Below are 24534 nucleotides of genomic sequence, written 5' to 3' on the forward strand. Positions count from 1 at the left end.
TCATAATATGATATTCCATGGACTTTTCATCTCTCTTATCCCGCACACATTGCATATTGTTTTACATTAATATGTGCACGAGATTTTCTTTTTAAGTTATTGCGAGGAGATTCTGTTCTTTATACAGAAGCTGATTGGGGAAGTGAAAAGTGCTGGTAAAAATCCTATAAGCGGAATATCGAAAGCCTCAGCTTTGAAGAAACGTGATGACTTAAGCCGGAGTGGGCGAATTTTGAAGAAAATCAGACCCTCAGTCAAAGAGTTAGGAGGGCCCATGACTGGCCTTGGCCCTGTTGGATCTAAGGCAAATGAGGAAGAGCCATCAGGGCCACACAAAACACCCCAAGTAAAACCAGTGCACCTGAAGTGCATACCTGATCCGCTAGGGAGATCTTCAACAGGCGTACCATCTGGAGAGCAGGTAATTTTGCTTTTTGCATTGCTTTACTTGTTAGTAATATGGATCCTTAAAAATTTCATTGGTTGTGTGTAGAAGGAATTTAAGGTATTGAAATCTAGCCTTCATGGATAAGTGTTGAGTATGAAATATCACAGTAGACTGATGGAAGTATTTTGTTGCTTCATCACTGGAATTAATGAGGGTGCCCAAAAAGTGTAAATTTTGAATTTTGCTTGGATGATGTCTCTGTCTGCAGCAGGATAGGTAACAATGCAAGGTGTGGAGAATGTAAATTAGCATTCGGCATAGTGTGGTGGTGGGTATTGCTAAGGCCACTATCTTGGTGTGGAAGTGTCCACATTCCAAGTACGCATTTTGCTGTGGTAGTTGACTGATTGAGTTATTTTTTACTTTACCCACTGTGAACAGCTATAAATATGGGCTTCAATGGAGAATTGCACAAGTTGTCAGCATGGGGTCCTCAAAATAGTATGTATTGAAATAAAATAGGAAGCTATGGACAAGGCAATGTTTAAATATGTAAATGTTAAAGGCAAAGTCTACTTGTCCGTTCCTATATAGTCCCCATTGAAATTGAGGCGTTTATCATAACCACACGCGTGCTTTGCAATTCCATTTCTGAAGAAATCTACGGCCTCATATTTCAACCACTTGTTTACATCAGCTTCATTTTCTGCATCACTGTGAGAGTACTGTCTTGCTAGCCACATCTAGCAAGAGATATGGAATCTTAAATGGGTTATTTTCGAGAATATTTTCTTTATTTTCACCGTCAGACCATGGGTCACAAGATAAGAGCAAACACTGCTTCACTCGGCCTTCACTCATAAGTGTTTCTCTGTGCATTTCACCGAATGGCCTATGAATTTCAATTGCCTGGTGGTTTTTTGCTTGTTAAAGCCTTGCTGCTGAAGACACCCCACAACTTGTGGAATTTTCAATTGCAATGCATAACATTAAGTGTTCTGTGGACAGAGGAGAACCACTACAGTCTGCCCCCTACAACAGCGGGATGAGCACTGAGTGTAGGGACCATTGGTCGCCAAGATGGTGGATCCAGCCGTACTCCCAGTCACATTAGGCCGAAACATTCGTTACTTTCTGGTCATCCCTCGTACTTGATTTTTTTTCCACATGATATTAGGATGCTTTGTTATGTCCACTGCCATGTTCTTCCAACAGTCAATTGTTGTAACTCATATGAAGCTAGATGAGGTTTTGAAGTTGCTAGAAAGGAAGGCAGTTCAAGCAAGGCATCTCCGTACAAAAACCAATCTTCTGCTCATTTCAGTGACCTGGGGAACTCACTTTCAAAATGGCACAAGTTGCATAAGTTCAGTTGTACACATTTTTTGTTTGTATTTACTGTGTGTGGTCATTTCTTGAGAAAACTTGAGTGAAATGTAACTATGTGGTTTCCTTCAGAAATGGAGATGCAACATCCTTTAAATTTTACCCTGAATTTGTAATGTATCATGTGGATTTGTGCCAATGCATTAATATTGCTGTAAGATTATTAATTTAATATACAATTGTAGGGTGAAAAAGCTCCTCAGCCAAAAGCACCTGCAGCAGGTGTCACAGTGGCTAGTACTGTAACCGGAACTAAGAACACGGCAGGGAAACAATCTCTCTTTGTTGAAAGAGGAAGCGCAGGCCCGTCTACTGACCATGATGCTGAAAGGAAGCTGTTTAGTGGGGAAAAAGTAGGTGGTGCTGTGCACATAAAAAAGGAAGTATGTTGAATAAATTTTCAAATTGTTAGTTATCTTGGTAGAAAAATAACGACTGAGAAAAATGCCTAGCATGTATAAAATGTTGAGTGGGCAAGCAAATTATAAAAATACCGTATATATATTCCCTTGTGTGCAAAGATTTCTAGCGATGTAAATATTTTATTGTTGTAAGTAGTTAAATGACACAGGGTTAGTAATGGCCCTATTCATATTATGATATTCCACGGACTTTTCATCTCTCTTATCCCGCAAACATTTCATATTTTTTTACATTAATATGTGCACGAGATTTTCTTTTTAAGTTATTTTCAGCTTGTACCTGATTCTTTAGTCTACATGATATTATAAATGTATGCGATGCGATGTAAATATTTTATTGTTGTTAGTAGTTAATTGACACAGGGTTAGTAATGGCCCTGTTCATATTATGATATTCCACGGACTTTTCATCTCTCTTATCCCGCACACAATGCACATTTTTTTACATTAATATGTGCACAAGATTTTCTTTTTAAGTTATTTTTAGCTCGTACTTGATTGTTTTGTCTGCATGATATTATGATGAGGTAGATATATTTCGGGGAATGTGATGATCCTGTGGCTATCGTACTGGCATCCTAAAGGTTTCAGGTTCAAATATTAGAGGCGGCTGATATTTTCATTGGTATCCTGGGGTCTGCTTGAGGTACTTTGTGGAGTACTTGCAGTGAGTATGCCATCCGTTGATATGCACATTAAGCTGAAGACCCCTCGTCTTTAAGAGTGGGTTGATGCCGATGCCGTGTTTCTCTCCGCCCTTCTTCCTTTCTTGCCCTTCCCTGATGGCACAAATGACTTCGATTGTCGGTCACTTCTCACGAAAAATTCTACTACTAGTTACTTCTCATTCAAGCCCTACAAGTTGTAGGAATAGGTAAATTCTTATGGTGAGTTGCTTGTTTTTTTATCTCATAAATTTCTTCCAGTTGGATATTAAATATTGTATTTGTGAAGCCATTGGTTCTGGAGTGAGTAAGTTGGTGAATAAGAAATAGGTGAGAAGATGAGGATGTAGCAACACTCTTTTGGCATATCTGTTGGGGTGGGAGTACTAATTAATAGTAGTAAGCAGTGATGGAAGTAGTGCGCGATTGTTTATGCCGCCCTAGCTATCATTTGAATTGTAAAATTCATGAAGCTAACCCATTATGCTATCTAAGTGTTTAAATAGAAAGTAGTTCTCAAAATTGTCTTGAACATTTTTGGAATGTTTATCAGTGGAGGGCAGGATTGAATCTGGAACACTCACGTGATGGTTATTTTGATCAACCAATCTTCCAGCCGTGCTGATTTCAGATTACAAATGTTTTTTTTGTGTATGAGTTTAGGAATGGATTGAATACCTATCCATAATATCTTTTAATTAAACTAAAATCAGTCAAGATCAGAGAGGGTGTCCATATCTGCAACATATGTTATTCGAGCCAAAATTAACAGCGCAGTGTTTCAGTAATTCTTTAGAAAAAGAGAAATGGCATTGTTAATACTCATTTCTTGTTAAATTGCTTTCAAAATTTCTGCTACATTTGGTTTCTCTTTATTTAGTCAATAGAAGGAACAAATTTTTGTTTACGTAGCAGTGATAGAACACTTTTAATTGACAGGCATAATGCCAAAAGAGATGAAAGCAGATTTGGGCGAAGCTCATGGCACATCTGCTCCAGTGTTAGCAAATGCTTCCAATTATTGAAATGGCTTAAAATGTGGCTATACATCCACAAATAATGATCACATCGGGTTTGTCCAGTGGAATAGACTTCCTCTGAAATAATCGACAAAATCTACGATAATGTTTTGAATGATTGACAAATCAAAATTGGAGGCATATCATAAGTTACAGCGCTTTCTATTTTACACGAAAATTTTGTGTGAAAAAAATTTCAGCAGGATATGTTAGCTAACCATTTTCTGTGTTGATAGCTGTGGTCTAAACATGGATTAACTACTGCAGTTAAGAGAAAAAGGATAGTGGAAACAATGTGTTTGTAAAGGCAATCTGACTCCAAAGTATGAGAGGGCTGAAATGGACGAACAAGGTGATGGCCTCTGATTTTTGGAATGCACAAGGAATCGTGTATGTTGATAACTTGCTGTGTCTGCCCGATTGTATGTATTTGATGGGATATGTAGGCTGGACTTGCCATGTATCATTTTGAACTTGGGTGTAACCAGTCAGAGACCATTCTTTGCAATTCTTGCCTCTATATTTACAAATTCTCCAAATTAACCTTTTAAAATGAAGAGAATGCATCAGTTTGATATAATCTTTTCAGGGGGATATTCTGATGGAGGAGAAGAAGCGGAAATGTGATGATCCAATGGGTGGCGACCTTAGTGAGTAATTATGTGTCATTGATAAATTATTAATGATTTAATCTTGATTATTCCTAATGCACTGAATTGTGAAATGTATGCTGTGCCCATTCGAAGAGAGGTGGTTGACGAATTCCAAGAACCTTATTTTTTAACTGCTCTTGATCAAAATGTTAGCCTTTCTTTGATCACTGTTGGCATTGAATAGTTCATGTCCAAAAGAATAATGCTATCAATGTAGTACATTGTGTCAAATATGTGTATCAAATTAATGCTTAATATGTGCAACAGTATGCTGCCACAGTTAACACTCAGATAACAAAACTTGGTTTTAGGGTAGTTGAAGAGCAGTAAGGTACTTGAAACTCTTTGGATTACGAACCATAAGTTTTTGGGAAATTGGGCATCATGTCTAATATTCTGGTTCAAGGCTTTATTAGTTTCATCCGTAACGATTTTGCATTTTTAATTTTGTTTATGTTTATCTGAGCATGATGTTCTATATGTATATATTTCTGCATTATCAATTGCAGGACGTATTGAGGATGATAATGCAACAGTGGTGGCAGATGAAGAAGGAATTGACTTATACAGGCCACCTTTAGCAATTGTAAGTTTTTGTCACAATACTGTGTCCTAATGTGATTAATTAGTTTTAATAATTGGTTTGTCTTAGTAATCAGTAGCTAGTTCTTTATCATCTGCATGATCTTTTTCTGCTGGCATTATCCTGAAAATTCCTCAGGAGATTGATGGCGGCTGTTGTTGGCCGATTCTGTGTGCATGCTAGATCAGCCATGGTCACACCTAGTTCTTGCTTTTCTAAGAATTTACTTTTCAATCAATTGGCTATATTTAAACCCTTTTGATGTAGCGGACCAATTTATTGGCTTTTGCATCTCGAGTAAAAAGTGCGGATGGCTGATATATTGGCCCAAATGTAAGCTATCGTTTAAATCGCTCTAGTTTATTGAATTTTTATTGCCACTTGTGTATTGTTTCTTGTATCATAAATATAAAGCCTCTGCTTTGTATAATTGTTTTTTCTCTCTTTTGTATACCTTTGGGTTAATTACTCTGTTTATGGTTTTTCTATCTCTTGTAAGTATAAATCTTACACTAATTTTTACATTGAACTGTTTACGTGTGGGGAAGTGCATTCTAATGGTTTGCTTGTTTCTTTTGCTAAGTGGTCTCTTCTGTATTAAATATTTTTAATTCTGCACACTTTTGAATGCTTAATGATGAATCTGCTCTGATACCAACTGCTAAGACTTAGGTGATGCGATCTTAGTGAAAGCATTGCTATGCAAATATATTGCTTTTCCTTTTCTTCCGTCCTAGGTAATCATTTAGGCTGTTTGTAATGTGATGGTATTGTAAGCATTTCTCTTTCTAAATCAGCCTTTTTCTTTTACTGCCTTGAAATGGAGTGTACATTGTGGATAGCATGTGATGAACACAATTCTCTTTTGGCATTGAGTTGTGGTGCTGTTTTTCTCATACAAGGTAGTGGTGAAATCATACGGGGTTTTGAAAAAATATTTACAGTTTTATTTTTCCTATGAAGAAAACAGCCCAACAACAATGATGACTAAGCACAAATACACTGCAAGAATCATTGAGTCTGTTGAGATGGAATGCCTCAGGGGTTGGAGTGTTGCATATCTCCTCGTGTAAGTAGATCAAACACTAGACTGGAGTGTCTATTCAAGGTAAAAAAAAGAATTGTGCAATTTGTGGTGGAATACAGGGTGCGTTCCAAAAGTAATGCAATTTTTTTAATTTATGAACAGATTTGAATGAACACGAAATTTTCTTCAAATGACTGTCTTTGGCGCCTCGCCACATTTTTTTCCGGCAACTGCCATGACCGGTATGTGCCCTGAAAGGCATCTTCGGGGACCTCTTGCAAGGTCTTCGTGGCAGCTGATTGGATCTCTTCTATGGATGAAAAATGGGTTCCTTTCAGGGCTGCCTTAATACGAGGGAAGAAAAAGAATCCTGCTGGGGCAAAGTCAGGGCTATAAGAGGGGTAGGGTAGCATTAGCACATGATGTTTGGCCAGGAACTCGTGCTCTTGTAGAGCATTGTGGCAAGGTGCGTTGTCATGGAGTTGCCAGGTAGCAGAGATGTCTTTTCTCGTCCTGATGACCCTTTTTCCGAGTCTGTCCAGCACATCCACGTAGTAGGCAGCGGGAACTGTATGTCCTGGAGGAACAAACTCCTGTGCTGTCGAACAAGAAAATGATCGTTGTTTTCTCTTTTGATTGCTCATTCTTGCCTTTTTGGGCTTGGGGGACTGTTCGGTGTGCCACTCAAGAGCTTTGGGGTTTTGTTTCTGGGTCTTATTGAAAAATCCAGGTTTTATTGCCAGTGATGACGCGGTCCAAATAATCAGGTTCATTTTCAATACTTTGCGAGAGCTCACTTGAAATTTCCACTCAGGTGGTCTTTTGGTTGTCTGACAACACCATGTGCACGAGCTTGGCGCACACTTTCATCATCGCTAAATCTTCAGTAGCAATGCGAAACACAACAGCAGACTTACACAGTAGTAAGTTCAGTTCATTGGTTTAATGGTCACCATCTTGATACTCAATCAATGGCCAGAGTCCAACAATTATCAAACACGAGCCACATTGGCGTCGTTTTTCCTGGTCGATGGCCGCCCAGAGTTTTGTTCATCGTGGACCTCTTCCCGGCCCTCCTTAAAGGCCTTTAACCACCTTGAAACTTGTGAGTTGGTCAGAGCAGAGTCCCGGTAAGCCTCGGGGAATCATTTTCTTTGTGTCCTCGAGAGATTTTTTCAGCAGAGCACAAAACTTAATCGCATGATGTTGCTTGATCGTCAATTTAATTTTTTTCTTGGCACGGTCAGTGTGTAGAAGTTAGCATTAACCTACGCCCTGCCACTTCCACAGCTTGGAGAGCCCTGAGAATGGTTTTGAAGCAATGATTAGAGTTCCCCCCTCTACTACCTGCTCCAAGGGGTTCGATCCCACTCCAACCAATAGGAGCAGGAGCGGCAAGGGAAATTTGATTGCATTACTTTCAGAACGCACCCTGTTTACATCCAGGAGAGAGAGAGGTCGCAAACAGTATGCATAAATTATAAAAAAAGGTGTGGAGATGCTAGATGAATGATTGAACAACACCTTTTAGAACAAACTATTGTGCAAAATGTGTCTTTACAGTGGCAGACGGAAAGTTATGCTCCTCAAAAGTAATTCTTTATTTTTTGTAATGTTTTTGCATGTCTTTTTGGTTAATTTTGTTTAGTAAAAAGTGTTTTCATTAGAAAATGTTACATATAATGTATTACTATTGTTTCCCTAAATCAAATTTTATTGCTAAAAAATTGTTCCTGTTTAGTAGACGGTTACAATTCCAATTCTTTTGTCAGACAATGTAAAATTCATGCCTTAATGTTACCTAATTCAGTTACTCTTCAATCGAAACAACTGCATGTGGATATCTTTGAAAATGGCTTCAAGATATTTTTTTCCCTCAGATGATACATTTGATTAATATACCCTCCACATATTTTGCTTGTACTGCTGGCTGAACGCGGCACTAAGAGGGTTAATAATATCATGGTGACTCCTATCGCTTTTTCCTCTGGGACATTTTTGAAAGTCTGAGCAAAGAAATCAGAAATAATATGACTGAACTCTAGCTGGGAAAAATGTGTGACAACAAGCAATACTGAGATATTACACAAATGAGTCCTCTGAATCAGCAAGCATGCAAATATTCCAGGAAATCCCTCCTCATCATGCCTTATGCAAAAAGTTGTGAAGTGAGTTATGTTAAAAAAATATTCTTACTGATTTTGTGAATTATTTGCAATTCCATGTGCTCATTGGGCATGGTTCAACTGTATCTCGGCGACTCGTTGTATTTTTCATTGCATCTTTGTTTTGACATCATAGAAGCATGAGAATTGTTATGTTTAGATATACTTTGCTTTGTTTAAATTTAATTGCATTTGATCAGTTTGATTTCTTTTGCAAAATCCACCCTGTGGTAACCATCACATTAAGTTAACATTTATTTCCTGACTCCAATCACCAAGCTAGCAACTTACTTCATAAACTCCCACATGGTCATTAGGATGTATTTTTTGTTCTTCTCTGTGACCAGGTCCAAAGTACAAAGTTAGTATAAGAAGTATCTGGGAGAGCTTCTGAAAAGTAATTATTTCAGGTGATGTTGTAATGCCTAAAAATTCCTCCCGTGTACTTTCCTTGAGCGTCGACACACTTATGCTGTGGGCTTTTCCGTGACTCAAAGGTTCCCTGGTAGGTGGTGCCTGGAATGTCCTTGAGGGTATGCGTGCAAGCTTCTTTGATGGCACTCGGTCCTATGGTGGTGTCCTTTGAGGGACGAGTTCACTTTTGGGAATTGGAAATTGTCTGTTGGTTCCAAGTCGGGACTTTTGAGTGGGTTGGGGAATTGTCGAGATGCCATTGCAGAAGGGCTTCGCAAGCAGACACTCGACTCAGCTCTTGGTCATCTGGCTAGACCTTCAGGACAAGTTTAACACAGATCATTCACTTCACCAAATTTTCAGAGATAATGCATTGCACTGTAATCTTACCAATGCTAACACAATCCCAGATCATGTGCACATTTAAGCAATGGTGTGAATTCATCCTTTTAAGGTCATGTTGAGGTCATTGGATCTTGGTGTAGATCCAGAGCAGGACTCGTCCTCTACACCCTCATAGCCATCTTTAAGGAGCTTGTGCCACTTAAAAAATATCAGTTTGTGTCATGTTTTCATCTTTGAACACTTAGCAAATCATGCTCAACGTCTCCCTACCCAAATTCTCCAGTCCAACAAAACATTTGAGAGCGTACCGCTGTTCAATCGATCCCTGTGTTTTGCACTGGCACCGAGTCACTCGAAAGAGGTCCACTAAAAACGCAATCTAGCATAAAGGAACACTGGTAGGTGATAGGTGCTTGGAACTTGTTGAAGATTATACCCTCAAGCACCGAGCCTGCGTGTTGGAAGCTTGCTGCCACATGCGTTCACGTCAGAAAAAAATTATTCTCAATACTTTTTTTCTATACCATATATATCTTTACCGTTTCAGTTTGGGTTCTGCCATGGTCATGTAATAAATGCATCTAGTGGGAAGGTTTATAGAAATTTTTTTAATGCACATATTATTATTGACAGGTCCTCTCTTTTCTATAATCTATCCATTCTTTACCTCTGTGAAGATTTTAGTCCATATCCCTTTAATGAGGGTTTCCACTTCATCTGGAAATAAGGGGATCGAGATGGTGCGGGGGCTAACGTACTGGCTTCCCACCCTGAGGGCGCGGGTTCAAATCCCGGCGGTGTTGAATATTTTTCAGAGGTATCTCGATCCCTACTAGCGGTGCTTTGTGGAGGGCACTTTGAGTGAGTACGCCGTCCGTCGGATGGGACGTTAAGCCGCGGACCCCTTGGCGCCTTTCGTAAAGAGTAGGCTAATGCCGACGCCGGGTTTCTCTCCACCCTTCATCCTTTCCTGTCCTTCCCCTATGGCGCAAATGACCTTAGCTGTCGGTCGCCTCCCCTCAAAACTACTACTACTCTAGAAATAAAATATGTATCTGACTGATAGAATTTTGATATCATGGGATGAGTAGGTTGGACTTGACATGTATTATTGTAAACTTGGGTATTACCAGTCAGAGACCGTTATTTGCAATTCTCGCATCAATATTTACAAGTTCTTGACACCAGCGTTTTAAAATGAAGAGAATGCATCAATTTGATATCATTCTTTTCAGGAGGATTTCCTGATGGAGGAGAAGAAGCGGAAATTTGATGATCGAGGGAGTGGAGATTTTAGTGAGTATTTATGCATCATTGATGGATTATTTATGATTATTCCTAATGCACTGATGTGTGAAATGTATGGTGTGCCCATTTGAAGAGGGGTGTTTGACAAATTAGGAGACATTTTATTTTTTAACCGCTCTTGATCAAAATGTTGGCCTTTCATTGATCACTGTTGTCATTTCATAGTTCATTTCCAAAAGAATAACGCTATCAGTGTTGTAGGTTGTGTCAAATATGTGTGTCAAATTATTGCTTAATATGTGCAACAGTTGGCTGCCACAGTTAATGCCAAGTTGACAAAACTAGGTTTTAGGTAGTTGAAGAGCAGTATGTCCTTGAGAGAACTTGCAATATCCCTCAAGGATATATTGCGTATTTATACTTTGTATGTACCTCATATTAGTATACTTGTAGGGAAGTGGGCAATGGGGGCAAATGTAGTCGAGAGAATCCTGCTGGTATCCGTAAATTTCCAAGATAATGTCAGTATAATGTTTATTCTTGAGACATGACTCATTTAATGAATGTAAATGCCATTAATGAGGCTTCTAAGGAGAAGGGCCACAAGATGGTTCAAGTCTTGCATGAATAAAAATGATAGGTGAAGCATTAAAATTTGATATTACTACCTTGATCAAAAAGTTCCCGGAATTTATTCAGAAAATTAAAAATACAAGTTTATTCATCTAAATCTATATTGTCCCCTTCAAAGTAATCCCCATCGACTGCAACACACTTATGCCAGCGCTTGATCCAATCCTCGAAACATTTTTTATATTCGGTTTTCGGTATGTCCATCAGTGCTTCCTGCGATTTTTCCATTACTTCCTCTCGGCTGCTAAAACGCGTTCCCCGTAATGGTTTTTTAACTCGATTGAACAGAAAGAAGTCACAGGGAGCCAAATCAGGTGAATTCGGTGGCTGTTGGATGGTATTTGTTGCATTTTTCGTCAAAAAATTACGAATAATGATAGCACTGTGCGACGGTGCGTTATCATGGTGCAATATCCACGAGTTTTCTGCCCACATTTCTGGTCTCTTTTGGCGAATTGCTTCACGCAAACGTCTCATAACGCCCAAATAATACTTGTTTACTGTCTGGCAAAAATTCATGATGCACTACACCGTTGTAATCCATGAAAACCGTCAGCATTGCCTTCTTTTTTGACTGAAAACGACGTGGTTTTTTTGGTCTCGGCTCATTTGGTGAACGCCATTCACTTGCCTGATGTCTGGATTGCGTGTCGTACTCATAAACCCACGTCTCGTCTCCAGTAATGATCCTTTTGATGAATGTGGGATCGGATTCAGCCTCGCAAATCATGTCTTTTGCGACGTCAACACGGTCTCTTTTTTGCATGAAATTGAGGTCTTTTGCTGCTACACGACGGAAACCCAAATCATTAACCACAATGTCTTGGGCGGATCCATAGGCAATGTTCAAGTCCTCCGCTATTTCTCTGATGGTTAATTTGCGGTTATTGACCAACATTTCTTTTACTTTATCAATTTTTTCACCGACTTTCGATGTCGATGGTCTGCCACTGCGTTCATCATCTTCGATTGACTCACGACCACTTCTGAACCGCTCGTGCCACTGGTAAACGACGGTTTTTTTTAGAGAATCGTTGCCGAAACACTTTTCCAACATTTCCAACGTCCGTGCGCCACTAAATCCGTTTTTTACGCAAAATTTAATTAGAGTTCGTTGTTGCAAATTTAAATCCATTTCTGCAATTGTAAAAAATCGCCAACACACACAGAGATAGATGTACTCTTGGCTACGTAACTTTTGCAAATGTCAAGTTATGACACTAAGATTTAAAGGGAATATCAACAACAGATGTACCAATTTAACAAAAAAAACAGAACTCAAATCGGAACGATGGGAGCGCCACACAGTGGTTATTCCGGGAACTTTTTGATCAAGGTAGTATGCAATCGTATCAAAATAAACCTCCAGAAATATAAATATGAAACCCTGTAATTTGCATACCTACCTTGTGTTTTTTCATTGAATTTCACCAGCCTATTACAAAGACTGGATATTTTGGCGATGAAGTGCCTCAAAAGTATGTTATCAGAAGCAGTTCCCTTGGGGGCAGTTGTTTTCTGCTGCAAAATTACCCGTTTGATTCAGATGTAAAAATAATTGTGCCTAAAGGAAAGCAGCCTTCCACATATTGATTTGATTCACAGCCAGGCAGCCAGTGTCTAACATTGCAATAAACAACGAGGACAGTGATCTGGATAGTTTTCAAGTTTTTAGTCCTGTTGGATCATGAAAAAACTTGCAGTTTCAAATGGAACAAATTTTAAAGAAATGTATGTTCATTTTACTTTAAATGTTTAAATTGAAACAGTGGTTATGAGGTCTGTTCAAACTTTTCCCGAAACTATTTTACAGCATGCCTCCAGGGGGATATTTTTTAATCCAATTGGTGGTGTTGTGTCCATAGAAACTTCCCGCACTCCTACCGTCAAGCACTTAGTTGATTAGTTACAGTCATCAATGTGACTATAGTTAATGAACATTGCTTGAAAGGGGTGTCTGTGGAACATGGCAAGAAGTCGGACACATGAAGTAGAGGTCTTTAATGGAGCAGCTTTGTGTTCTGTGAAATTCAGTGTAAAATTGTCCAATTCCATCATGGAAATTTTGGATGTAAAGAGTTGATTATCAAGGCGAGGATGCTATGGAACATAGGATGAGTGGTTCAGAAAGGGGCGGCAATCTGTGGAAGATGACTAGCATTCAGGAAGACCATCAACGTTTGCTGATGAGAGAGTGAACCCTCTCGTTCATGCAAATGCATATTTGATTGTCAGGGAACTTACCTAAGATTAAGATGTTGGATTTATTCATGCTGTGGAGTCACCTTCAACTTTGTGCCTCGTCTGATGCCAGCACACCAGAAATAACATCCATTTCAAGTCTGTCAGGAACAATTTGATCGAGCTGAAGAGGATGAATTCTTCTTCTCCGGAATCATTTCAGGAATAATGGGTTTTTTTTGTATGACAAAAAAACAGAAGTGCAATCTTCACAATGGATTGGTGAACCATCCCTTCACTCCAGAAAAGCTTGACAAGTTTGCTCAAATGTCAGGGTGATGTAGACTGTTTTTATATGCAAAGGGGGTATTGCATCACGAATCCCTGCCTAAAGGCCAGACAGCACAGGTGTATACCTGGGGGTTATGAAACGCCTAAGGAAGAGAAATGGGCAAAAGTGGTGCGTACATAGGAGGAGTGGCAAGTGGTTTTTCTGCCATGCCAGCAAGCTGCTGTGCTATCCTTCCCACCTTACTTGCCAGTCCTGGCCCCATGTGACTTAATTCTCTTCCCCAAACTAAAAAGGCTGCTCAAAGAAAAAACATTTGCCGCAATTCCAGAGAAAAATTCGATGCAGGACCTTACTATGAGCATTCCGGGACTGTTTCAACCAGTTGAAACACCTTGGGGGTAAGTGTATGTGTTGCGAAGGAGATTACTTGGAAGGGGACCCTGACCAATAATTTGTCAGTGTAGTACGTTTTTTGTGATAACTAAAGTTAGGGAAATTTTTGAACAGACCTCATATCCTTGAAATAATTTTTTTTCCTTTGGTATTAAGTACCCACAAAATCTTTGGATTACAAACTATATTTTTTGAAAAAATGTCTTTTCTCCTGTTTGGAGACTTTTTTTAGTTTCATCCTAAGGCTCAAATTTTTAAATATGATTGTTTTTATCCGAGAGTGATATTCTTGTCTCTTTGTGCCTTACCAGTTTCAGAGCCTTTCAAGGGTTTTATCACTGAAGTTCTTGAGCAAGATAAGGGTGAAGGATTGATCAGTCTACCATTGGCAGATGTAAGTCCACATTTCAAATCAATCTCATTATGTGATTAATTAAAATTATTAGTAAGTCTTGTTAATCAGTTGCTAGTTCTTTGTGATTCTGCATGGTGTCTTACTGCGGACATGTCACTGAGAATGTGTCAGGTCATTGAAATATGCAGTCAAATTGGTGTGGTGTTCAGTGTTGTGGATGTTATTGCGAGGCAGCATGTCTGTCAAAAGCATCAATGGGTGTGCTTCTCAAATAGGCCTTTTTTTTGCTTTTTTTCAGTCCCAGCTGTGGTGGGACCAAAAAAAAGCACAACAAAATAATGCATTTTTTCTCTGGTAATAGTTGGTGTATGATATCAGGGTCACAGGCATAAACCCACCTTTAGTCACCTCTAAGCAATTTTATAGAAAATCATTGTTATTTAAAGTGCCATTGTGGTTGCGGGGATGTCTTTGTTCCTCTGTCCAGATATAGGGGATAAATTTTCCATCATTAGAAGTCTTGAAGTTATTGATAATAATAACAGGTTAATATTAGTTTTTGTCCTAGAGCTGTGCTGGCGGGAGTAATAATTATTGCTCCTGGTAGGGTCACCCATGCCAGATAGGTCGAAGGTTACGAGCCAGACGAAAGGTAGTCCACGCAGCGTCTGTTCCTCAGTGAGGCGGCTGCAATGGCGTCTGACCCCAGTGGGGCGGCCAGTAAGTGATGGTGTCACGTTAAAAACACTATTGAGTAAGGCAACGGGAAACCACCTCAATTATCATTCCCTAGAAAAATATGATGGACAATAGAGATATTTTGAGTCCTGGCAACCACGGGGCTCGGCCCAATCGGCCGTGTGTCGTGCCCGGCAGCGGGGGAGGCAAGGCTTCCGCGGTCGTCATCCCACGAAACCCTTGCAAGGGAAAACCAGCCGCAGCAGGACAGAAGACGCAGGAGAAGAACACAAAATTAGTTAGAATAGGAACGTGGAATGTTAGGACAATGATGAGGACAGGGAAATTGGAGAATGTTAAGCGAGAGATGGAAAGGGGAAATATAGATATTTTAGGTCTATGCGAGGTGAGATGGAAAGATAGCGGGGATTACTGGAGTGATAAGTATAGAATAATATACAGCGGTGGGGACGAGAGCCAACGAGGGGTTGCCATAGTATTAAATGAAGAGGTAGGAAGAAGCGTAGTCAACATAGAGCAGGTAACGGATAGAATACTACTAGTGGAGATAAAAGCAGAACCGACGAACTTAGTTATTATTCAGGTATACATGCCACCGAGCAACCATAAGGAAGAAGAGGTCGATAAGATATACGATCAGTTAGAGGACATGATCGCGTGTGTTCCTGCAGGGAAACATTTGACAGTGATGGGGGATTGGAATGCGACGGTAGGCGAAGGAAGAGATGGTGATGAGGTGGGCAACTACGGTTTGGGCACGAGGAATGACCGCGGGGAGAAAGCAGTTGAGTTCTGCAGGAGACAGGGGTTAGTCATCACCAACACTTGGTTTAGACACCACAAAAGACGCAGGTATACATGGAAAATGCCAGGTGACTCAGGAAGATATCAGCTAGATTATATCCTGGTTAGACACAGGTTTAGGAATAGTGTGATAAATTCCCACAGCTTTCCGGGAGCGGATGCGGACTCAGGCCACAATTTAGTTGTTATGAAATGTAGCGTACGTTTCAAAAAGATAAGGCAGGGGCGGCGAGTTAGAAAATGGAATGTAGAAGCATTAAATGGGTTGAAAAGGAAGGAATACAAACAGGCGGTAGAGAATATCATGGAGGATGGTAAAGGGCTTATTACTATCGAAGAAAAATGGGAAATGATCAAAAAAGGGTTGTCTAAAGCCGCAAAAGACACTATTGGAACCGTGAACGCTAAAAGGACTAGGAAACCATGGATCACGGATGAGATGATTACAAAGATGGATGAGCGGCGAAAATGGAAGAATATAAATACAGAATTAGGCAAAATGAAGTACAAAGAATTGAACAATAAATTGAGGCGGGCAACAAATAAGGCAAAAGACGCATGGTGGAAGACGCAGTGCGAGGATATGGAAAGTCTTCAGAGGAAGGGTGAAATCGGTGCGCTGTACAGCAAAGTTAAATCGTTATCGGGAAGTAAGAAAGGAAGAGCTATGCTAATAGTTAGAGATAAGGCGGGTAAGGTAATAGTTGACGCAGGAAAGATCCAAGAGAGATGGAAGGAGTATATAGAAGAACTGTATAGTAAAGAACTCAGACCAACACAGTTAGACATTGAAAAAGAAAATGACGTAGAGGAAGACAGCTTAGGTCCAGGCATACTAGACAATGAGATAGAAAGGGCATTAAGGGAGATGAAACTAAATAAGGCCGTAGGGGTAGATAACATTCCCGTGGAACTTTTAAAATGCTTAGGAAAATGTGGGAGGAAGAGGCTATATGAGCTGATCCGTAGCATTTATGAGGAGGGAATCTGGCCGGAAGACTTTTTGAAAGCAGTTTTAGTTCCGATTCCGAAAAAGGTAAAGGCCACGTCATGTGAGGACTATAGGACAATTAGTTTGATATCCCACGCAGCTAAAGTTGTTTTCAGGATCATAAACAAAAGGATAGAGAGTAGGGCAAATGATTACTTAGGGGATGATCAGTTTGGGTTTAGGAAGGGGAGAGGTACGCGTGATGCCATTGCAGTAATGAGATTATTAATCGAGAGGAATATAGAACACAACCAGGAGGTATTTGCCTGTTTCGTAGATTTCGAAAAAGCGTTTGATAGAGTGAATTGGGAAAAACTAATGAGTATATTGCAGAAAATAGGAATAGATTGGAGGGAAAGGAGGCAAATCCGCAACCTGTACATGTCTCAGACTGCTCAGGTGCGGGTGGGAAACGGGGAGTCAGGATGGGCAGTGTTAGGAAGGGGTGTAAGGCAGGGTTGCCCATTATCACCGTTGCTGTTCAACCTGTATGCAGAGGAAATGATCAAAGAGGCATGGGAAGAACTAGAGGTAGGAATGAAAGTGGGCGGGGAATTCGTAAAATCAGTTAGGTTTGCTGATGACCAAGCTTTAGTTTGTCAGTCAGCCAAGGGGCTGCAAGCATTGCTGAGTGAATTGGAAATTCAGTGCGACAGGTATGGGATGAGAATCAACATTAATAAAACAAAGGTTATGCGATTTTCTAGAAAGAAAAAGGGCAAGCTTAACATTAAAATAGGAGGGCAAAAAATAGAGCAGGTAGAACAGTTTACGTATCTCGGTAGTGTTTTGGACCAACACGGTCAAAGTAGTAGGGACGTCAGGAGAAGAATTGCGCTAGGCAAAGAGGCTTTCACGAGGAGGAGGGAGTTGATGACGGGGACTTAGAGTAAGGATGTTAAGAAAAGACTCGTAAAAACTTTGATATGGAGCGTAGCTATGTACGGCGCGGAAACGTGGTCATTGAAGCAGGAGGATAGACGTAGACTGGAGGCTTTTGAAATGTGGGTGTGGAGAAGAATGGAGAAGGTGAAATGGACAGAGAAGAAAACAAATGAGGAAGTACTTGGTATGGTGGGCGAAGAGAGGGGTTTGTTGGGAGCAATCCTATGGAGGCAGGAAAAGTGGATGAAGGGGGTGTTGACCGGCAGTGGGATGTTGAAGACTGTGATAGAGGGTAGAATGTTGGGCAAAAGAGGAAAGGGAAGGAACAGGATAGGGATGTTGGATGGGATGAAGGGCGGAAGAAAGTACTCAGAGATGAAGAGGGACCTGGTGTAGAGTAGAATTTAGGGTTGTGTTTTGTTAGTAGTCACAAAATATTTGTTTGGTAGTTGTGTCCATCGAAAAACCTACCTTAACCGGTAGATTACCTTAAAAAAAATAAGTTTTTGTAGTCTGAATGTCAGAAAAATGTTCACAGTCGTCCTTGGTTGCTGCCATTAGAAGTGAATGAGAAAACTGTGGGACTGTCCATGTGGCGTTGATGGGAATAATATCTCCCGAGTTGCTGAGAGCCAATGTTAGAGAGGGTTTTGTATTTGAAGGCGTTAAAATATTTCACGAGTCATACTCGCATGTAAATGAGGTAAAGCAAAGGTCCAATTGGTGTTATTTCCACCAGCATGTAAAACTTGGGAATCACCCTCTTCTGGAAAACTGGGAATTTGGTGGATATTCTGGTCTATAAAGAATGAAGGGCACACTTCACTTCACGGGAAAGTTCTTAGCCTCTCAATTGCGGGTGTATTCATGAGACTTGTTAGATATGCCTAGGTATTCTTTGTTCTTCACAAATACTGTCATGTTTGACCCTTAATTAAGAGACATTGTAATGGAAACAATTGTTTTGCAGCAGGAGGTAAGGACGAGGAGTCATGTAGGACTAAAGTCTCTTTTACATGGAACTCAAGCAGTTGGTACTAACACCTATAAGAGGAAATAATGTACTTGATCTATTAGCTAAAAAGTTGTTGGTAGGTGTCCTAAATATTGCAATGGTTATAGTGACCACTGTGTAGTGTAATTGAAAGTCAATGTGATAATTGGGAAAAGTTAGATACTCAAAAGAAAGATTTACTTGTTCGACCAGGTTGATTATGATGTATTAAGGCGAGGGTCGTAGCAGTCTTCAAGGATTATTTTAAGAGAGTAGTAGCTGCGGAGAACGTGAGTGAACATGTGTGGTACCTTGCTTGTGTTATGCAGTCTGCGTTAGAAAAATACATACCTAGGAAGTTAAAAAGTCAAGAGGGTGGAACCTAGATGCTACAAGTACTCGAAAGCAAAATGGCATGGTATTTGAAAATGAGGAGAGCATACAAGGACAAGTGTAGCTATAAATGAAATTTAAAAATATAAAACAGGTAAAGCATTAGCTAGGAAAGCATGTCACCAGGCGCAAAAGAATTTAAAAATAATTAAGTAAATATCTGGACAATAACTCATAAGCACTTGAATCCTATTCATGGGAGGTTGAGGGAAATAAGTCGACAGTACCAATTTAAAATAGAAATGGGGAAAAACAGTGCCAGTAGAGAAAAAGTTAGTACACTAAACCATTGTTTTCATTGCACTTTTTAATCCCCCGCCGGAAAAATTTTGAGTTGCTACCTGATCACTTCCATGAGCCTGTCTCTGAAATTGTGATGTCTTCTCTTGGAGTTAAATGGCATCTTACAGATACAAGTCCAAACAAATTCGGTAAAATCCCTGCTCCCTCATCAAATCCCTGCTTGTGTGTAAATAATGATGGTATCCGAATTGGTTTTGTATTTATAATATTTAATACATCCTTAAATGATCACCTAGCACCCAAGAACTGGAAAGTAGCCAATGCATGCCCATGTATGAATAAGGCACAACAGAAGATGTGAGAAATTACCATCCCGTCCCCCTCCCATCTATCTCATACAAAATTGTAGGGCACGTAATTATAATTTCAACAGGCCATGAACAAAGGTTCGTAATGGATCATCTGACCAAGTGAGCAGCTCATCGGGTGGCCCACAAGGAAGTGTCCACTATTGTTCCATTTATACAATAAATACATCAGTTATCAAGTTTCAAGTAAACTGAGTCTATTTCCTGACAAAGCAATGGTATATAGGGACATTAAGACATGAATTTAAAGAAATTTTCGATGAATATTTGGTGGAAGGGTATTTCACCCTTACACCTTACCTTAAACTTACAGCACACAGGAAAGCAGCATAAAAAACATAGAATCGGTAAAATATTTTGTTGTTATCATAACTAAGGACATATCCTGGGGAAAACTAGTTGACCATAGGTTGAGATAGAGGCTAAATTTACCGTGTAAATTTTAGGCAGGTTACTTATCCAAATATGTGACAGACACATCACGGGCCCCGACTACCTCTGGGAAATCTGATCACCAACGTAAAATCAGGGAGAAAAATGGTGGATTGGATAGATTTAAAATGCTGTTTTTTCCTCATACCATAACAAATCAAAATGGACATTACAGCAATCTCTCAGGAGATGACTGGCATTTGTAGTGTATATATTTTGTCGATATCCTGAATGTTATTTTTGTATTTGATGGTCCCATCTTTTTAACAGTTCTCCTGCATGATTTGAATATGCAAGGTCCGTCCCAAAAGTAGTATGACTGAGTTGACTAAAGGAATTCATTGCCAGAATTGATGCATTCACTCAAAAGTCTAGGAAGCAGCACCCTTTTGCATCCACATGCCACTTCCAGCAAGTTTTCCATGACTCGTATGCCTTCTGGAAGGCGGTGCCTGGAATGCTGCTGAGCTCCCCGGCCTGTTGTAACACTTCCATCAAGCCATGGCATCCTTTCAGCAAGGATTTGAGGTGGGAAAGAGGAAGAAGTCTGGTAGGGGATTGTCTAAAAAATTTAAATCCTCACTCACATGTTCAAGAAGCTCTTGGTATATACACAAGCGAGTTTCCTTTTATTCGTTCAAGAGCACTTACAGCACCCACTTCGCATACACCTTTCGCATGCCCATGTTTTCGGGCACCAATCAATGCACATCACTTTAAGGGATGGAGGGAAGTTCTTCAGAAACTATGCAAACATTCAATCTGCGATCCCTGTCCAAGAAAGCCTTCACTGTTACAAGTTCTTAGTCAATTTTTGAGGTCAAAGGATGTCCTGAACGTTCGGCATCTATAACATCTTCTCTGCCCTCCCGAAACAACTTGTGCCTCTCAAAAGCACCCATTCTATGGCGTTAACACCATAAGCTACCTTGAGCATGTCCTGAGTCTCTTTCCTGGTTTTGCCCAGTTTCATGCAAAATTTGCTGGCGTAGTGCATTTCCAATAATCAGCTCAAAACAGAACGTAATGAGGTTACATTGTGAGGGTTTCGAAAACCAGCAATCCACACTCCAGATAGGCCAACTGCCACAGGCCTCCTGCCTTTCCGGAGACTCCCCTCCCTTGAACCTAGCCAGAGAAACCGCCGTCCATCCTTGCGTTTACCCAGGAAAAAATAAGTCCTACTTCTTTTGAGACAGACCTTGTACATATCTTGTTATTGAATATTGTTCCATATAATAACCCCTTTTTGTGTGATTAACTTAGTTTAAGCTTATTCCCAAACTGATATTTGTGTAGATGAGTAATGATTGTGATTTTGTATGTATGGCTTGTAACCTGACATCCCCCACCACATGCCTTGTAGGGTCTAGCGAAGATGCAGATAAAATGGCCTCTACCACCTTTGTTCGATGACATTGACTTCTTATGAGCACTTAAGCAGTTAGTGAGGTGTACTACCAATCGCTCCTTAAATTGGCTTACCTTTGGTTTTTGAGGCCTCTAAAATCTCTATTGCTGCACAGTCATCTCGTACGGAAAGTAAAAATCCCTCAATTTCCATTCACTTTAGTGGTAACGTTCATTGCTATGAAGGGAAATGGTTTTCTCCTCTGCAAGCCGGGTCTGCTTTCACCAATTTTTTTGACCAGGTCCTTTAGAAGTTACGAACAGTACTCCCCAGTTATTTTTTTAACCTTTTCAAGACAATCAACAGAGTTTTCTTTGCATCCCAAAAAATGTCTGGTGTCTAACGGCGGATCCATTTTACATCCATTGTCATATATCAATGCTTAATATTACTCTGGTTTTTTGTTAAGTACATAAAGCACTGTTTGAAAAGTGTCATGTGTAATTCCTCATGCAAAATGTGACCGACACATTCTTTTGAGAGTCATACAGTATTTGCAATTTCAAGTACCTTCCTGTGTTTGTCTTATAATGTCATATCATGCATTTTTTCCAAAGATTTCTCGTGTGGTTGCACTTATCAGATGTCCTTCATTGGATCATCTCCGAGACTCTCGGGGACACGTTCAAACTCAGTTGTGCACGTTTTCACCGTGGAAATTGAAGGAGAAGAGTAGCAATACACATTTACAATCCTTGGATGATTTCGGTTGGCATTTAACCTTGTACAAAGAATTTTGTCTTTGCCCGATGCTTAGATTTTTTTCATTTATATCAATGCACACACACCAAAACTGATTCATTGGACTGCCTACAGCAAACTGCTGAATGGAATGGTGTGCCATTTCACTTGGCATCTACACTTAGCAATGTGATGTACAAGGTGAATCTGTATCCGTAGTTGTATGCATATTATGTATAAAAATGTCTACATATGCACCGTATTTCTTATTTGGAAGCGGTGCCAAAGTAAGATCATAATTGTATTCCCCTTTCAGAAGTAATTGATGCACAGTTAAATATTTTAATAAATAATAAAAATCCTAGTAATAATGGCCATTAAAATTTATTGGCTGTTTAATTTATATTTGACTAAGGTCCCATAGAACATAGATGAGATCTTACAGTTTATGAGTGCATTACTGTAAGATCATAAAAATATTGGGTACCAAGGTCTTGGAAGATACAGCTTCAAGTGCTGGTATAAATTGTCTGTCCGGTTACTCTAGGTTAGCCTACAGGGAGAGCCAACCCACTGATTACACAAATGATTGGTCCCTTTTGCTGAGCCATTGTTCTCAAAATTATTTGCTCATAATGCCAATTAAGTTAATGAGTTTTATCCGAACTTTCGCTCATTCCTTTTCGTTATATGTTTCTCGTAGACCTTTTACAGAAATATTTATTGTTTTTTTATGCTGTCAGATCAGTTATTGTTACCATAGCAGCAACTTACCTGAGCCAAATAAATTTCTCTGACACACTTACCTAGTGTGTTACGCAAAGAATGAATTTAATTATTTGTATCTTTTAATCAATAGATAATTCAATATCTGCATGAAAAAACCTGCTCTTTTTTAACTTATTCATAAATGTGCAATTTCCTGTACTCTGGTTTTTATGGCATTACTGGACAAATATGGGTAACAGTCCATAGAAAATGGGTGGGAAATGTTTTGAACTATGCTAAAAGTGTCTTGAAACAGTGTTTGCTTCCAGCAAAGAATGTGGTGCGGTTGTGTACCATCTATTCGAATACTCAGAGTGACGCTGAGTTATCTCATCTTGCTTCCAATTTTATAATTATTGAGATCTTCTAGTAAATGATTTCACCTACAAAACATAAAATAGTTATTGTTTTATAAACTAATGTTTTAATGATTATTTTTTTTAATTTCCTATGGAATGAATGTATGCCATCAGTCACAGGCCAAGTTAATTCATGATCTTTTGAACATTTTCTTTTGGGTATCTAGTAGGCTAATTAGAATCTTAGAAGCTTGTGATCATGCATTTCTCCATGCTTCATATGCAAAACCTTGTAAAATTGTGCATTTTTTCTCATAAACCAGAAATTGCATTCAATGTTTAGTGTAATAATTTCATTGTGAGTTGAATTGCCGGAATTTTAATTGATATGCTTCAAAATGGATAATAACAAACATTGTTCAAAACTATTTATATCCTGAGATTCAGATTTTATGATTTACTTTTTTATTTTATGATTACTTTTTACCTCTAGTGTGAATACTTGATATACTAAAAACAGTAATTAGATCCCTCAATTTCTGTTGATGATTGACATTTTGGCATATAACATTATCTGCATATTAATTTCTCATATTACCTTATCAGATCAACCAAAAGATCAACGCACCTAATTTAGAAAATCTAATGGTGGATGAAGAGGTTGATCTGCATGAAGCAGTGGAAGACACATGCAAAATAGCTGAGGTTGAAGAAGCTGGAAAAGAGGTGGCCCGAGTGAAAGAGGAAGTGGATGTTAAAGAAGAAGATGACAAGAAAAGAGTTTAAATGAAAACATTCCCAGTGAAGTTTACGGGTAGATTACAATGCAGTCAACATTCACAAAACTATTTTTTAAATTTATACTTTTAAATTTCACAAGAGTACATATTTTTTAAAATGTAGGTAAAGGAGGAGATTTTGAAGACGTTTTTATTCAGGTCCTAAAAGCACTGGAAAAGTTACTCCAGTGAAACATTTGGACTCTAAATCCTTTTTTTTTAAGTAAAGTGAACATAAGAAATGTTATATCTTTAGTATTTGTGGAATATTTGAATCTGTATTGAGATAATGTTGTTATTAAAACTGCATTTTGTCTTATTTGAGCATGAGTTATTGTCATACCTGTTTACCACCCTTATTTCAAGGTGTCTAAACATTTGCAAAGTTAATGAAAAACTCAGGAGTTGTGACATGGACCTGGGAATTTTTACTTAGCATTCTGGCCATTTTAATTTTTCGGAAATGTAATAAAAATGTTTTGCAGTGAAACTGGAGGACTTACCAAAACGAACTTGTGTAAGCCTAGACTTGTTGTTAAATTGTCCGCTGACCAATTCCAAAACAACCTGATGGTAAAGTCAATGTTGGTGTGGGCATATTAGGGAGCAAAAGGAAGA

General features: G+C 39.3%; 1 protein-coding gene across 1 annotated transcript; it reads left to right on the plus strand.

Moving 5' to 3' along the window:
* Window positions 1–6096: 6096 nt before the first annotated feature.
* Window positions 6097–24139, plus strand: LOC139685843 (uncharacterized). Its single transcript, XM_071582955.1, has 4 exons — window positions 6097–6185; window positions 10303–10363; window positions 14126–14208; window positions 23744–24139. The coding sequence occupies exons 1-4, from the start codon at window positions 6150–6152 to the stop codon at window positions 23921–23923; spliced, it is 360 nt and encodes a 119-aa protein (XP_071439056.1). The 5' UTR covers window positions 6097–6149; the 3' UTR covers window positions 23924–24139.
* The last annotated feature ends 395 nt before the right edge of the window (window positions 24140–24534 follow it).

The sequence above is a fragment of the Hetaerina americana genome, unplaced genomic scaffold (assembly GCF_022747635.1).
Source record: "Hetaerina americana unplaced genomic scaffold, ioHetAmer1.1.p SCAF_12, whole genome shotgun sequence".
Classification (NCBI taxonomy): domain Eukaryota; kingdom Metazoa; phylum Arthropoda; class Insecta; order Odonata; family Calopterygidae; genus Hetaerina; species Hetaerina americana.

Excerpts from the sequence above, each read along its gene's own strand:
- LOC139685843 (XM_071582955.1), top strand. The coding sequence starts at position 6,150 with ATGCCTCAGGGGTTGGAGTGTTGCATATCTCCTCGT. Across the intron at positions 10,364-14,125 it reads TCGAGGGAGTGGAGATTTTA|TTTCAGAGCCTTTCAAGGGT; the intron begins GTGAGTATTTAT and ends GTGCCTTACCAG. Across the intron at positions 14,209-23,743 it reads TCAGTCTACCATTGGCAGAT|ATCAACCAAAAGATCAACGC; the intron begins GTAAGTCCACAT and ends TTACCTTATCAG.